We start from the raw sequence: 15,150 nt of genomic DNA, 5'->3' as shown, positions 1-15,150 counted from the left end.
AAAATACATATAAAGGACAAATTTTATATAAAATTAAAAAAAGTATAAAATAATAGCATAATTTATCTTTAATTATAATTTAAAAATTATGAAAATTTTTTTGTTTCTGTTGTATTTTACTACATTAAATTTGATTGTAAGTATATTAATTAAAATTGTATAAATATATTTTAGTTATCTTATACTTTTGATATTTTAGAAAAAAATATAAAAAAAAGATCAATTGTTTTTGGTCGACATATGATGTTAAAAAAAGTTCCAATCATTTATACTGTTAATGGTGTAAATGAAAATATAATTCAAATGGCATTAAATTTAATTAGTAAAGAAACATGTTTAAATTTTTACAAAGTATCAAAATTATCTGGAAATGGATTAAAATTTGTCAGAGGTACCAATTGTTCATTGAGACTTGGAATGAATTATGCCACAAGTATACATACATTTTTTGTCGATTTAAATTGTGAAAATATTAATAGAATTAAAAAATTAGTACTTTTTGATCTTGGTATTCAACAACAAAATAATAAAAATAATTTATATAAATATATTCAAAATCAAGTATCATTGAATAATAAAGAATTTTTACCATATATAGAAAGAACAAAATTTTGGTCTGGTTTAACTTTTGGTATAAAATTTAATAATAATTTGATAAGAAATGTTAATTTAAATGAAAAAAATGAAATAAATAAATTAATTAGATATATTGATATAAAAATGAAAAATATATATAATTATCAAAGTTATATGTTTAACGATATATTTAATGATATAAAATTTATTAATAATCGTTATTGTTATAATAGATGCTCAATAAAACTTAATTGTTTTAATGGCGCATATACAGATCCAAATAATTGTAATAATTGTAAATGTACAAAATTTTTTTATGGAAAATTATGTGATAAATTTGTACAATCAAAAGATAAAAAATGTGGGTATGGAATATTGAAAGCAATGGATAAAGTGAGAACCATTAAAGTATCTAATATAAATAATTGTTTTTACAAAATTGAAGCTAAAGAAAAACACAAAATATTAATAAATATATCAATTGAATCTAAATTAAAATATTCTTTATGTTATAATGGAAATGGCATTGAAATTGTTCATACTAAAGATAAATCAAAATCAGGTAAAATTTTTTGTGAAAAAATAAAAAATACAAAATTAGTATCAGAAGATAATATTGTATTGATTAATATTAATGATGTTTTAAAGATATATAATGTGGTAATATCTTATATTCAAGTAAAAAATTAATGTATTTTTTTTTATATAATTTTTTAAATAAAATGATACATATTGTTAAATAATTCTTTAAATTTATTTTATCTTTAAGTTGATGTGTATATATTCTAAAGAAATACCATTTTATCTCACTATTTTCAAACCGTTTCTAATTAATAGATAATTTTTTTTAATGTTTTATATTTACTTTAAAGTACATCAGAAATAATATTGATAATATAAATATAATTTTGAATTATTTTTTACGTGTACTTTTAATATTTATTTCTTCAAAAGAAAAATATTAGTATTTAATTTAATTATTATTTAGTTATAGTTTCTTTACTGTATTTTAGTACACTAACCAAAAATGTTTACTTTTTAATTACATTATATAATTATGCAATTGTACTATGTATTATTAAATTTGATTGAATACAAATGTTTTATATATGAATATCATAATAAACATTATATTATATAGATAGATAAGTTACATTAGATATTATATATTATCAAACATAAAAATACATAATTTATTATAATCATTAAATATTTACTATTTATAAATCTTTTTTATTTGCAAATTGAAAAATTTTAAGTTGCTTAGTACCAAGATATAATAATTTCTGTTAAAAAATTTTTTTTCCTCATATTATTACTTTTCATTTAAATTTATGTATTAACATACTTAAAATAGTTTCATTTTTATACATAAATGAAATTCAATAATTGTATTAACTTAATTGTTTTTTAGAAGTATAATATTATTTTTAAATTTTCAATATTATTTTATTCTTAGACATTGAATTTTACGTTTTATAATCGATCAGGTGTTGTTGCACCTGTAATATATAAATATGAACTTTTTCTCCTTCTTTAATTTTATTTACATAATAAAGAAAATGTAATAAATTTATAAAAAATATTTTTTTTTTGATATAATTTTTTTAAATTAAAAGAATAAACCTTATAATTTTTTTTAAATCATTTCCTGAAATTCATATTATAGTTTGAATTTCTTAATTTAAATACATTAACTACCATATTTTACAACTGTTGTAAATAATTATTAAACTTAAGAAAAATTTAAATTAACAATTATGACAAATTAAATTATAAATTTTAAAATACTTTATATTCAAAAGTTTAATTTAACTATATTTTTTATGTAATTTCTACTTTTTTTTTATTATCAAAATTTTTATATAACAAATGTAATTTATTTTTTTTTTGTAGAACATAATAAAGTTTAAATAATTTAGATAAATAAAATAATTTTTATTGGTTTTTTTTATTTTATATAATATAAATATTCACATCATATACAAAAATAATAAAAAGATTTATTTAAAGTTTTTTTTTTACTAAAGATAAACTAAATTTGGTAATCAAAACATAAAATTTAGTTATTAAAAATATATATTGTCTTTATTTTAATATATAAGATTTTTGTATAAATTATTTGTTATCTTTTAGAATTTGACATTTTAATAAAAAAAAAATATTAATTTGAAATAATTTTCAGCTCTTGATCTTGTAAATAAAATTATGTGTTAAATAATTTTTATATACAAATAATTTGATATAAAAACTTTTATACATTTTATATTATTATAAATTGTAGTTAAGATAATATTATGCTTTAACATAAATTAATATTTTTTTTTTTCAAATTAGTGAATATTAATGTTTCTATTTATTAAAAATAAAAAAAAATTATTATTTATGTAATTAACATTTTAAATAAATATATTTTAATTTTGTATTGTTTAATTTCAATAGCTTCATTACATATATTATCTTTCTTATTAATGAAAATGTTAGTTGTTTTTTTATTAATACCTTATTAAAGAGTAAATTATTATTATTAATAGATAATATATTAACATTTTAATGTTGAAAGCACAAGAAAAATTAAATAAAATACAAGTTAAAAAATGTATACAAATAAAAATTCCTTAAAAATTTTACACTGATAATTAAAATTGTATCTATATATACTAAAAAAAAAAAATTTATTTGCTAGACGTCGACCCAAATATATATATTATTATAAAATTACGCTATAAACTTTTCATTTGCTAAATGAGCGACAATAATTATTTTGTTTTAAAGTTATAATTTCATCTAAAATTAACAATAAATTATCTAGTATTTTTACCTGTTTAAAATTTATTTATAAATAGCAGCTGTTGTGTAATATTTAATATATATAAAATATTTTTAATTTAGTATATAGGATAAGAGAAACTGACTATTTATTAATTAAATAAATATATTAAATTAGTCAACGTTATAATCTTTAGTTTAGCAAACAGTCTATAGAAATATAATTATTTCTATATGTGAATACTGTTTCATTGTTATGTACTGTTTGGTATGAATTTATTTATTTTATATTTTTATTCAATATAGTAAAAAAAAAACATTTATTATTATATATTTTAAAATAAATTTTATATAAAACGTATTTTTCTTTAACCTATATAATTACTATAAAAAAATATACGGATATTTGTTAAGATTTTTCATATTTATAATGCTTCTTATTGAATTTTTAAATCTAGTAAAAGTAAATACAAATGTTAATGGATATGAACTTAATTTTTTAATGAAACATATTACATTAATTAATAGTATGTTTTATCAATAAAAATTTTTTTCCTTAATTATTTATTTAAGGTTTTCTTATTGAACGAGAGATACATTTTTTTAGTAATTTACCTGAAAATGAAAAAAAAATTTTAAATGATGCTACTTCTGAGCAAATTTATCCATCAACTGATATTGAAATATTGAAATTTATAAAATCAAAATCATACTCATTTGGAGAACATGTAGAATGCATTTTTATGAAATTTATAGAAAAACAAGTTTCATTATTACCAGAAAATAAAGATCTGTTTGATTTTTTATTAAAAACATCATCAAATTTGTTAATTTCTGTTCCTGCTAACCCAAACTTTGATGATGTAAAAAATTTTTTACTAAAATTTTATTTAAAATATAATGATCTCAATAGGGAAGCAAAAAGACAACTTTATTTACTTTACCCTAATATTGATAAATTGATAAATAATTTAAAGTTTAAAAATTTAATTATTAAGTTTATACAATTGTCTGATTAATATTTTTACTATAAATTATATTAATTTTTCTTTAGTTGTTAATATATAATTTTTTTTTAAAAAAAAAAAATAGAATAATATAAATTTATTTAAATATAAAATTATCATTATTTTATTTTTTATAAAAGTATATTCAATAAATATAATAATCACAATTTAAATGTATTTTAATAAATGTTGTATTTTTAATAAACAATATTTATAAATAACTTTTTTTATCATTTTTTAATGATAAAACAATTTTTAATATTAATAATTTTTTATTTAAAAAGTAACAAAAATTTTTTTCATTTAAAAAGACTGGTTAATATAAAAGTTTTACTTTTATTTATTAATTTTTAAAATGTTTCAAATTTTATTTTTACATAATGTGCTATTTTATAATAATAAAAAAATAATATGCAAAAATATTAACAAAAAGTATTGCATAATTTATGTGTACTTTTTATTAAATAAAATTATTATATAAACTTTTTTTATACATTGAATTTTAGATAAATAGCATACTAATTTATTAACAAAATTTAAGTGATTCTCATACTAGACTTAATAAGTAATAATATTGTTAAAAAAAAAATTGATAAAATTAATTATTTGTGTAGCTTTTTATAAGGAAATGTCTAGCTAAATATTTTAATTAATTATTTTTTTTCATGATTTTTTTCTTTTTAAATTAATTAAATATCATTAATTGGCATTTTTTTATTTACTGTAATCATTAAAAAGTAATGATAAAATAAATGTACTTTTCTTAATTCAGTTTTAATTTATATTACTTTTTAATTACAAAACATTTATATTTTATTTTTATATATAGTTTTTTTTAATTAATCTTTGCTTCTTTGGTTTAATAAATTTTTTTTCTAAATGTTTTAGTTGTTAACCTTTTTAATTATTATAAAAATTTTTTTGATTTAATTTATTAAAAAAAAATAAAATGATAAATCTTTTAAACTTCAAGAATTTTTTTTATTATAACTTATTTTTTTCTTTAAATTTAATACAAAATTATTATTATAAATTTTTTATTATGTAATAAAATTTTAATATATAATAAATGCGTAATTAAAATAAATTCAAACTTTTAAAAAAAATCTTGTCTAACATTTTTATAAATTTTAATACCTATTGGTGTAATCCCGATAGGGATTCATTTAAAGTCTCATTTGAGATTTCAATAAGATTGATTCTTGAGAATATAAATTATGTTTGATAAAGTGTTTATTTATTACAAACAATTTTATAAAGATAAGCAAAAGTATGTAATTTATAAGTTAGATTTATCTCTCTTTTATATGATCTGATACATCAGACATTTTTATCCGATGATATTGACAAATTAATTTTTTAAGAAAAATATTTTGATAAGTTTATTTTAAAACTCTTTGAATGTTAAAACAAATTTGCTGTTAGCGTTTCTACTCTTATAATAAATGTATACTATATTAGTTTGTGAAATCATATTAGTTTTAGCTAATTCTCCACAAAATCGTACACCTGTAGGAAGTTTATCAGCTAAATGTTTAATTTCTAAGGTATTGTCAGGAGAGCAAAAAGGTTGTGATAATGGAAATATACGTCCACTATGAACTTGAAGACCAATACGTTTTCCTGTACTAGCTTTAAGAAGATAAGCACAATCTTTATATCCCATGGCATGTAAAATTTTTCTAGTTCCAGTTGCAGCAATTATAGGAGTAGGACATCTTCGTGATGGTTTATTAAATCTTTCACAAAATGGTCCAACATGGCCAAATACACATTTACATATAACGCACACTTCAGGATGTTGATATCCTCCAAATTGGCATTTTATCTTTTGTTTACATTCTTTACTGCAATAATATTTATTTATTTTTTTAAAATCAAGAAATGAAGGATAAACATCCTGTCCTATTGTTCTTCTAAACAAAAAATTAGCTGGTAATAAAGTTATTACATTTTTTGTTGCAAGAAAATGTTCATCAGGATGCATAACTGAACCATAATCATAACCATATTCATCTCTATCCATTGCGCTAACAACCACTCTATCAAAATATTTTTTTGATTTTCTATCGATGACTTTGTAATTGATAAATACATATTTATCTCTATGTCTTCTTTGATGTTCATAAACTAATCCTAACATATGTAATGTTTCTCTATAAGAATATCCAACTGTTTGACATTTTGGATCAACATAATTATGTATAAATCTATTTGATTTTGGATAACTACATGTTTTAATAAATTTATAAATAAGTGGTACATTTCTTCTAGACTTTTTGTCAACAGATTTGAATCGCAAACATGTTTCCAATTCAATATTTTTTAATATGTTAAATACTAATCCTCTATCAACACCTTTATCTACATAATATGGTATTAATTTTGTCCATGGACGAACTCTATAAACATTTACATATCTTTTTTTTCTACTTATTATGTTATAAAATTTTTCTGAACTATCATTTAATATGTTTCCTGGCACTCTTTTTACAATAACTTTAGTATTATCAACTAAACTTTCAAAATTATCATTTTCTTGATTATTTATAGATAACTAAATATATAAATATTACTTGAGAAAAATTAAATTAAAACATACCGATTTTACTATAAATATAAAGAATGTAATAAATAAAAAAAATTTCATTTCAAGAATATTTAAAAGAATTTACCTGTTAAAATATCTTTTTTCAATAATGATAATTTTTTAATATTATGCCTTTTTTAAATTGTCCATATATTTTGATCATTTGGATTGATAATTTATGATAAAACATTTTTTGCAATTATGTAAACATAAAATATGAGATGTAAATATTATTATTTTAAATATTAAAACTAAATTAATTTTGAATAGTTTTTAATAAAAAAAGTGCATAGTACTAAATGACTATAAATATACTTTTAATTTAGAAAAAAAAAATGGTTTTTTAATTGAATGATTCAGTATTGTAATCAAAGATTACACAAACACTGATAAATTTTGCGATATATTTAATATATGAAATATTCATTTTTTTAATTTATATACTATTCTAAAATTTTTTAACTAAATAATATTTTTTGCATTACAATTTGTATAAACAACACAATTATTTTTTTTTTTCGTTCTGATAATTTTAAGATTTTTTTTACTTTGTTTTAACTTATTATTGACAAATTTTTTATTTATAAAGATAAATATAAAAAAATATTTTGTTTAATTAAATTAATATTAAATATTTTTACATTATTAAATACTTTGTCATTAAAGCTAAAATTAAATAATATTAAAATATATATAGCTCTTTATTTAAATAGAATTTTTTATAATGCTTTATTACTTTTAAAAAAATTAATTTTAATTTAATAGCTATTGTTTTTTTTATATTTTTAAATATTAAATGTGATTTTGTTTAATTTCTATATTAATTAGGATTCAAATATCTTTTTATCAAAATCAGTTTTTAGATCAAATTTCTAACAGTTTTTTTGTGGTGTAGTAGATAGATAAATCATTTGTTTAATTAAATTAAAAACTGAAAATTAACTGTCAATTTTTGTTTCCTGTTACATTATAAAATGTTTTTGAAATCTGATAAAGTTCAATATTTGTTTGGATTTTTTATAAATCTATTTTTAGAAATTTTATCACAGAATATTATTCTACTAATATAGAAATATTATTAGATTTACAAAAATTTATTTGAAAAAAATATAAAACAATAAATTTATTTTTAAAATAAAAAAAAAGCTATATTTTTAAAAACTGTTTTAAAAAAATAATTTCCTAACATATTAATGTTTTGTATATTTTAAAAAAAATTTGTTGTTCGCATTTTTACTATTAAAATACAACATCATACAAGAATCCATTGATCTAATTGTAAAGTTTGTAACAAATCCACATAATCGTACTCCAGTAGTTGTTTTATCTTTCATAAATTTTATTTCTAATGAGTTAAAAGGATCACAAATTCTTTTTGGTGGGTCAAAAATTGCATATAAAACTCTAACTTCAACATGATTATTTTTTGGAGCTTTGATTAAATATGAACAATTTTTAATTCCATGATTCATTAAATGGTTATGCCTATGCGTAGCTTCGAGTATAGAACTTGGACATTTACGTGTTGGTCTTTGAAATTTCTCACAAAACATTCCAGTGAAACCAGTGACACATTTACAAACAGCACAAATATTTGGATCTGGATATCCACCATGGAAACATTTTATTTTTATCAAGCATTTTTTTAGACAATAAAAACTATTTATTCTTTTGAAATCAATAAAAGAAGGATAATATAATTGGCCCATAGTTTTTTTATAAAATGGATAAACTGGTAAAATTGTTTCTTCATTTAGATTTCCCAAAAATTTTCCATCAGGATGCATAACTGAGCCATAGTCATATGGAGTTTGCATGTTACCAAATACATCATTTGTAAGAACTGAAAAATAGATAGATGAAAACCGACTGAAATGTTGTGGTATTATATGAACATAATTATCTCTACATTTTCTTTGATGCTCATATACCAGTCCTAGTAAACGAAGTGTTTCACGGAAAATATATCCAATTTTTTTGCATTTGTCATTAACATAAATATCTTGCCAAGATATGCTTGTTAATCTTCCAGGATTTTTGTCACAAAATTCTGCATATTTATATCTAATACCTAATAACTTATTTACAGGGGTAGGAAAATATGTGAATGTTAAACATGTCTGCATTCTGATCTGTTTTATAACTTCAAATATCACTCTTTTATCGATATTAGCTTCAATATGATATGGTATTGGCAATTTCCATGGATAAAATTCTTTTAATCCTATTTGTCTTTTATTTCTTATTGATAAATTATTAACTGTTTTTGAAATTATGTCTTTGTTATAATTTGATTGTCTTTTAGCAAGTACTATATTATTATCAGAAAATGTTTTATAATCGTTTTCAAGACTATTTGAAAACTTAGAATTGTTTAATTAATCTTTTTAAAAAATAACTTAAATTAAACATACCGGAATAATTTTTAATACTAAACATATTAAAAATATAAAGTAATTTATTACAGCCATTGTGTAGAAAAAAAATATTTTAAAAATTTTAAAATTATTTTATATAAAATAGCAACATTTTTTTGTGAATTTTTAATATTTTAAACATTTATTTTATCTGTTTTTATTATAACATATTTATATATATTAGAATATGTAAATAAAAAAAAATTTTTATTATATATAATCAATTTATTAAGCCATCTTTTTTAAATTTTAAAAATTAATTAACAAAAATTATTATTGATCTTTCTATTTTTTTGTATCAACTAAAAAATTTAAATTTTATAAGATGTTTTGATTACTTTAAATATATATTACATTTTTAATAAGATAATAATATGTTAAATATTGTATTGAAATCATGTTTATTTTATATTATGAAAATCAATTTAAGTGCAATTTTTTAAACATTTAAGACAAAATTTTGTCATGTTTTCAAATATTTTTTTTCATAAAAAATCATAAATAAATTTAGATGTTAAATCAAATTTTATTTTTTTTTTTAATAAACAATGTTATTAAATAGTTTATAAGTTTAAACTTTAAAAAAATTTTTTAATTTAACATTTTTATAATTTTTATAAATTATAAAAACATTCTCCTTATATCTATAAAACTTTATATTGCAAATAGAACATATTGTTAGCTTTTAAGCTTCTAAAATACAATAATGCAAAATTATCTCTTGTTACAATATTGATACTTGATGTTACTCCACATAAACGTACCCCTGTTGCAGTTTTATCTCTCCAATATTTTATTTCCAGAGTATTAAAAGGAGAACAAGTTGTAACTAATTCTGGATATATTTTAACTGCCAATACCCTTATTGCAATATGTCTCCCTGTAGGAGCTATTATTTGATAAGCACATTCTTTAATTCCACTATTTGTTAACGTTTCTGCATAAAATTTAGCTTCAAATTGTGTTCTTACACAAATACGTGACGGTCTTTGAAATTTTTCACAAAAACTTCCATAAAAACCATATATACATTTACATTTAATACAATTATTAGGATTAAGATAACCACCATTTTTACATTCTACTTTTTTTCTACATTTTGTTGAACAATAAAAATTATTTAATCTTTTAAAATCTAAAAATGAAGGATACTCATTTTGTCCAATTGTTTTTGTATATAACTCAGAAGTTGGTAACATTGTTTTACCATTTCCATTTGAAAAAAATTTCCAATTATTTTGCATAACTGAACCATAATCATAAGGATATGAAAAATCATCCATTTTGTTATGGCGAATCAATTGAAAATAAGTATCTTTAAATAGCATCCAATTATGTTTAATTAAAATAATATAATGATCTCTACATTTTCTTTGATGTTCAAATATCATTCCTAATGTACGAAAAATTTGTTGATAAATACTTCCAGGAGAATGGCATCTTTCATTCAAACTAATATTTTGCCACTTAAAAAAAATAGTATCCATGAACTGGTCATTGCAACCTTTACCATTATAAAAATTGATTCCTGATGTTGCTTCTCTAAGACTAGAAACTAATCTAAATTGTAAACATGTTTCAACTTGAATAGCCATTAATGCTTTAATTACCAATTCTCTATAAATATGATTACCAAGAACAATTGGTATTTTATTTTTGTATAAATTATGTTGTTTTAAAATAAATTGTCTTTTATCTCTTCTAACTAGTTCATTTTTAATTTCTAAATTATGAAATTCCTTATTATTTATTTGCCTTTTGGAAAGTACTATGTTGTTATCATATGATTTTTTTAAATCTTTTTTATCCAAATACATAACTGAAAACTTTAAATTTTTATTAATATTTTTTAAATGAAACTATTTATACGTACTGAACTAACCGTCAATATTATATATATATTAAATAAAAAAATATTAAAAAAAATCATTTTTGTAAAAAAAAATTTAAAATTAAAAATAGTGTGAAATTTTTTTTATAATAGCATCATTTATAAGCCGTTTATATTTTATATATATATTTTTTATAATTACCTAAATATTTTTAACATTTATTAATTTATGTAAATAAATTTTATAAGTTAAAAAAAAAATTTTTTTGCATTATATTTAGTTGTAAATCAAAGAAAAATTAATAATATTTTAGTTTAATGTATGTACTGATATAAAAAATTTTTAAAAAATAGTAATTATAAATGTTTAAATAAAAATTAATAGGTTAAATTTTATTCTTTACAAATAATGATTTTATTTAAATATAAATAATGTTATAATTTTATTTAAGATATAGAATAAATATTTTTTCAGGTCGATAATAAAATGTAATATATATTTAATACCAAATTTTATTAAGTTATCATAAAATTTAATATGTTAATATTTATTTATATTCTTTTATTATTTGTTAATATTAATGCTTTTGAAGATTTTAAGGTAAATTTAATCTTCCAGATAAATTTATAAGATATTAAGAACTTAAAAAGAAATAATACTTATTTTAGTGAAAGAAAAAAAAGGGAAATATTAAAAGATTCTAAATTTTTATGGAATACAAAAAGAATAACATATCATGTGAATTACCGATTAAATTATACCTTAATTTCTAAAGCAGTTTCAAGAATTTCAAGAGAAACATGCTTAATATTTGAAGGTACAAAAAATAAATTATTTGCAATGCTCAGCTATGAACCCGGTGATAATTTTGAAACATATTTAGGAAAAAGAGAAAGTTTACTTCATAAAATTTCAATTCCACCTCGAAACATGGATATTAGTAAAATTATACGAGAAACATTACGTGCTTTAGGAATGGATTATGAAACCAATAGAAGCGATAGAGACATGTATGTTACTATTAATAGAAGAAACATAATGCCTAAATATGAATCAAAATTCATTCAATTGTATAAAGATTTAACAAATTCATATGGTCTTCCATATGATTATAATTCAATTATGCACTTAGGTAAATATGATTATTCAAAATCTAATAGATTACCTGTTATTGAAACTAAAAATAAAAAAATGGAATTTTTTATGGGTAATAAATTATATCTTAGTTTTAATGACGCAAAACTTTTAAACCTCAAATATTGTTTAAAACCAAAAGTATTATCTTTAGATTGTCAAAATTACGGATATCCTGATCCAATAGTTCAAAATAGGTGTAAATGCTTGCCATTTTTCACCGGTTTAAAATGTGAAAAGTTTATTAAGAATCCTGAGTTTTGTACAAATGAAAATGTTTTAAAAACAGATATGTTTGTAAATCTTAAAAAATTAATCTTAGGTAGAAGATGTTATTTTCTTTTATTTTCAAGACCATTTAAAAAAATTAAATTAATATTACAGTTTAAAGTTTGGTTTTTTTTTCGTAAATGTACTCCAAAAGAGCATATTGAGGTTAGGTATGGTAAAGATTTATCAGTAGGTGGCGTTGTTTATTGTCCTAGTAGTGTACCTTTATACATTGAATCAGTAACAAACAAAATAATTATTGCATCGTATTATGAAGATAATTTTAAAATTGAAATAAAATATTGGGAAGTTTCACAAAAAAGTAAAAGTGTACATTTTTAATTTTTGAAACATAAATATGTATATTAAAAACTACATTATTTTATCTATTTTTTATAACATATACGCATAAATAGTTAGCTTAAAAAATTAAAAAAAAAATTCAATAAATAATTTTACGATAATTTTAAATAATTCCATATTAAGTTATAAGTAATATATAATTATAGTTAAATTTTTAATTTTTATTTAAAAGAAATGATAAGTCTTAACATATTTAATTGTAATTTTTTTTCCAAACTTATTAAAAATACTTTTTTTGTAATTTAAATTAAACTTTTCACATTTATTTTATAGTTTATTTTTAAATGATAGTTTTCAAATAAACGTAAGGATAAAAAAAGAAAGATATTTTTAGAAAACAAATTTAATTTATATGATGAAAAAAATTAATTTTAAAATTGTAAAAAAAAGATAGATTAGTTTTCTATGTTAAAAAAATAAAAATTAATCCTATTTATATATGACTTTTTTTCAATTTGATATTTGATAAGAGTTGTAGTTTAGCAAACCATCCAAGAATTTCATTGTAAATCAAATTAATATTTACTAATTGATACATCAAAATTAAAGAATCAATTAGTATAAACTATTAAATTAAATATTTTTAAATGAAGCTTATAGAAAGAAAAAAAAATATATTTTTTACAACAAATTTATGAAATCAAATCACACCTTTATAATATTTCTTAAACTCCAATATGATAAAAAATGTATCTTTTAAAGTTTTATTTAGGAAACTCAAAATAACATTAATAAGCACTTTAAAGCATGTAATAAAATGCGTTGAGTCTTTTAAAAGTTTTTGAATATAATCCAAATTAAAAATATTTTCTAAATTTCAACCGTTCTTGAATTACATTGCCCAACATTTTTACGCACTTAATTCATTGTTAAAAATTTTTATATTTTAAAAACTAATGATGATATACAATAATTAAAATTCAGATATTCTAAAAAAACTTATTACTAGTCGGATCCAAAAATTTGTTTGTAACTATATTTAGTTTGAAACGAGGTATAGTAAAAGGTTAAAATTTTTTTTTAAATATTCACTGTACCTGACTTTTCAATAACTCAACTGAAATTTATCAGATTACCACGAGACTAGTTTTATTCGATATCTCTTTAAAAGTTGGCCTAAAAAAAATTGTTTCCGTAAAAATACCATTAAAATTTACCAATATTCACAATAGCTCCAAACATCACAAGTCTGACCTTCAGCATGAGTACTAAAAAAACAACTTTTTTTTGAATTTCAAAACGAAATTAGGCTCATCTGATAGCCCTTGAAAAATCATGAATTTTAAATATAATCAAGGCTATATCAAAATCAAAACTTGAGAAGTTATGATGAGTCAAAGTTTGAGGCAAAAGCGGGGAATATTTTTTGAAAAAATCCGACTTCATTGATGAAATTAAAAATGTTAAAATTAAAACAACTATTCTAGATCGGATTTTTGCGAGAAGTTGATTAAAACTGGTCTTATCTTCGTATCTCTTCTTGATCTCAAGATATGATGAAAAATGTATCTTGAAAAAGTTTTAAGTCTGAAACTCATAACTCAAGTATATGAGCACCTAGAAGCATGCGACTTGATGCGCTAGGCTTCTTGTAACTTTTAAGCTAAAGCCTACGTTAAAAATATTTTCTAATATTCAACCGTTCTTGAGATATATTGTTTGGTATTTTTGCGCGCTCAATTTATTGTCATCATTTTTTATATCTTAGCAACTGTTGGAGATATAAAAATAATTTGAACGTAGACCCTAAATGAAAACTGATTAGTAGTTGATTCCAGAAATTCGTTTGTTTATAACTTTGTTTTGAAGCGAGTTATAGCAAAAGGCGGAAATTTTTTCTAAATATTCATTGTTTCCAACTTTTTTATATCTCAGCTTAAACTTATCAGATTTTTATAAGACTAGTTTCATTCAATTTCTCTTTAAAAGTTGTTGTATAAATAAGTGTTTCTATAAAAATAACTTCAATAGTTTCTAAGATTTACAACTGGTCCAAATACCGCAAACTTAACTTTCGGCATGAGTACTAAAAAACAACTTTTTTTCGAATTTCAAAATAAAACTATACTTATCTGATAGCCCTTGAAAAATGATAAATTTTAAATATAATCAAGGCTATATCAAATGTAAAACTTGTGGAGTTGTGATGAGTCAAAGTTAAAGGCGAAAGCGGGGAATATTTTTTGAAAAAA

General features: G+C 19.2%; 6 protein-coding genes across 6 annotated transcripts; 3 read left to right on the top strand and 3 right to left on the bottom strand.

The window, feature by feature from the left end:
* Positions 1-88: 88 nt before the first annotated feature.
* On the top strand, positions 89-1,266 carry SRAE_2000450900 (Astacin-like metalloendopeptidase; the record flags this gene model as incomplete). Its single annotated transcript, XM_024643388.1, has 2 exons — positions 89-136; positions 175-1,266. The coding sequence occupies 2 exons, from the start codon at positions 89-91 to the stop codon at positions 1,264-1,266; spliced, it is 1,140 nt and encodes a 379-aa protein (XP_024509062.1).
* A 2,509-nt stretch (positions 1,267-3,775) lies between these two features.
* On the top strand, positions 3,776-4,364 carry SRAE_2000450800 (Nematode fatty acid retinoid binding family-containing protein; the record flags this gene model as incomplete). The annotated part of the gene is made up of 2 exons (XM_024643387.1): positions 3,776-3,872; positions 3,919-4,364. The coding sequence occupies 2 exons, from the start codon at positions 3,776-3,778 to the stop codon at positions 4,362-4,364; spliced, it is 543 nt and encodes a 180-aa protein (XP_024509061.1).
* Positions 4,365-5,739: 1,375 nt separating this feature from the next.
* SRAE_2000450700 (Astacin-like metalloendopeptidase) lies at positions 5,740-7,002 on the bottom strand (the record flags this gene model as incomplete). Its single annotated transcript, XM_024643386.1, has 2 exons — positions 5,740-6,909; positions 6,955-7,002. The coding sequence occupies 2 exons, from the start codon at positions 7,000-7,002 to the stop codon at positions 5,740-5,742; spliced, it is 1,218 nt and encodes a 405-aa protein (XP_024509060.1).
* A 1,130-nt stretch (positions 7,003-8,132) lies between these two features.
* Positions 8,133-9,413, bottom strand: SRAE_2000450600 (Astacin-like metalloendopeptidase; the record flags this gene model as incomplete). The annotated part of the gene is made up of 2 exons (XM_024643384.1): positions 8,133-9,305; positions 9,357-9,413. The coding sequence occupies 2 exons, from the start codon at positions 9,411-9,413 to the stop codon at positions 8,133-8,135; spliced, it is 1,230 nt and encodes a 409-aa protein (XP_024509059.1).
* Positions 9,414-10,003: 590 nt separating this feature from the next.
* Positions 10,004-11,289, bottom strand: SRAE_2000450500 (Astacin-like metalloendopeptidase; the record flags this gene model as incomplete). The annotated part of the gene is made up of 2 exons (XM_024643383.1): positions 10,004-11,185; positions 11,233-11,289. The coding sequence occupies 2 exons, from the start codon at positions 11,287-11,289 to the stop codon at positions 10,004-10,006; spliced, it is 1,239 nt and encodes a 412-aa protein (XP_024509058.1).
* A 439-nt stretch (positions 11,290-11,728) lies between these two features.
* On the top strand, positions 11,729-12,937 carry SRAE_2000450400 (Astacin-like metalloendopeptidase; the record flags this gene model as incomplete). The annotated part of the gene is made up of 2 exons (XM_024643382.1): positions 11,729-11,791; positions 11,831-12,937. The coding sequence occupies 2 exons, from the start codon at positions 11,729-11,731 to the stop codon at positions 12,935-12,937; spliced, it is 1,170 nt and encodes a 389-aa protein (XP_024509057.1).
* Between the last annotated feature and the right edge of the window lie 2,213 nt (positions 12,938-15,150).

Source organism: Strongyloides ratti (genome assembly GCF_001040885.1).
Source record: "Strongyloides ratti genome assembly S_ratti_ED321, chromosome : 2".
Classification (NCBI taxonomy): domain Eukaryota; kingdom Metazoa; phylum Nematoda; class Chromadorea; order Rhabditida; family Strongyloididae; genus Strongyloides; species Strongyloides ratti.
The sequence above is the reverse complement of the archived record's forward strand: the minus strand, read 5'-3'. Positions and strand labels throughout refer to the sequence as shown.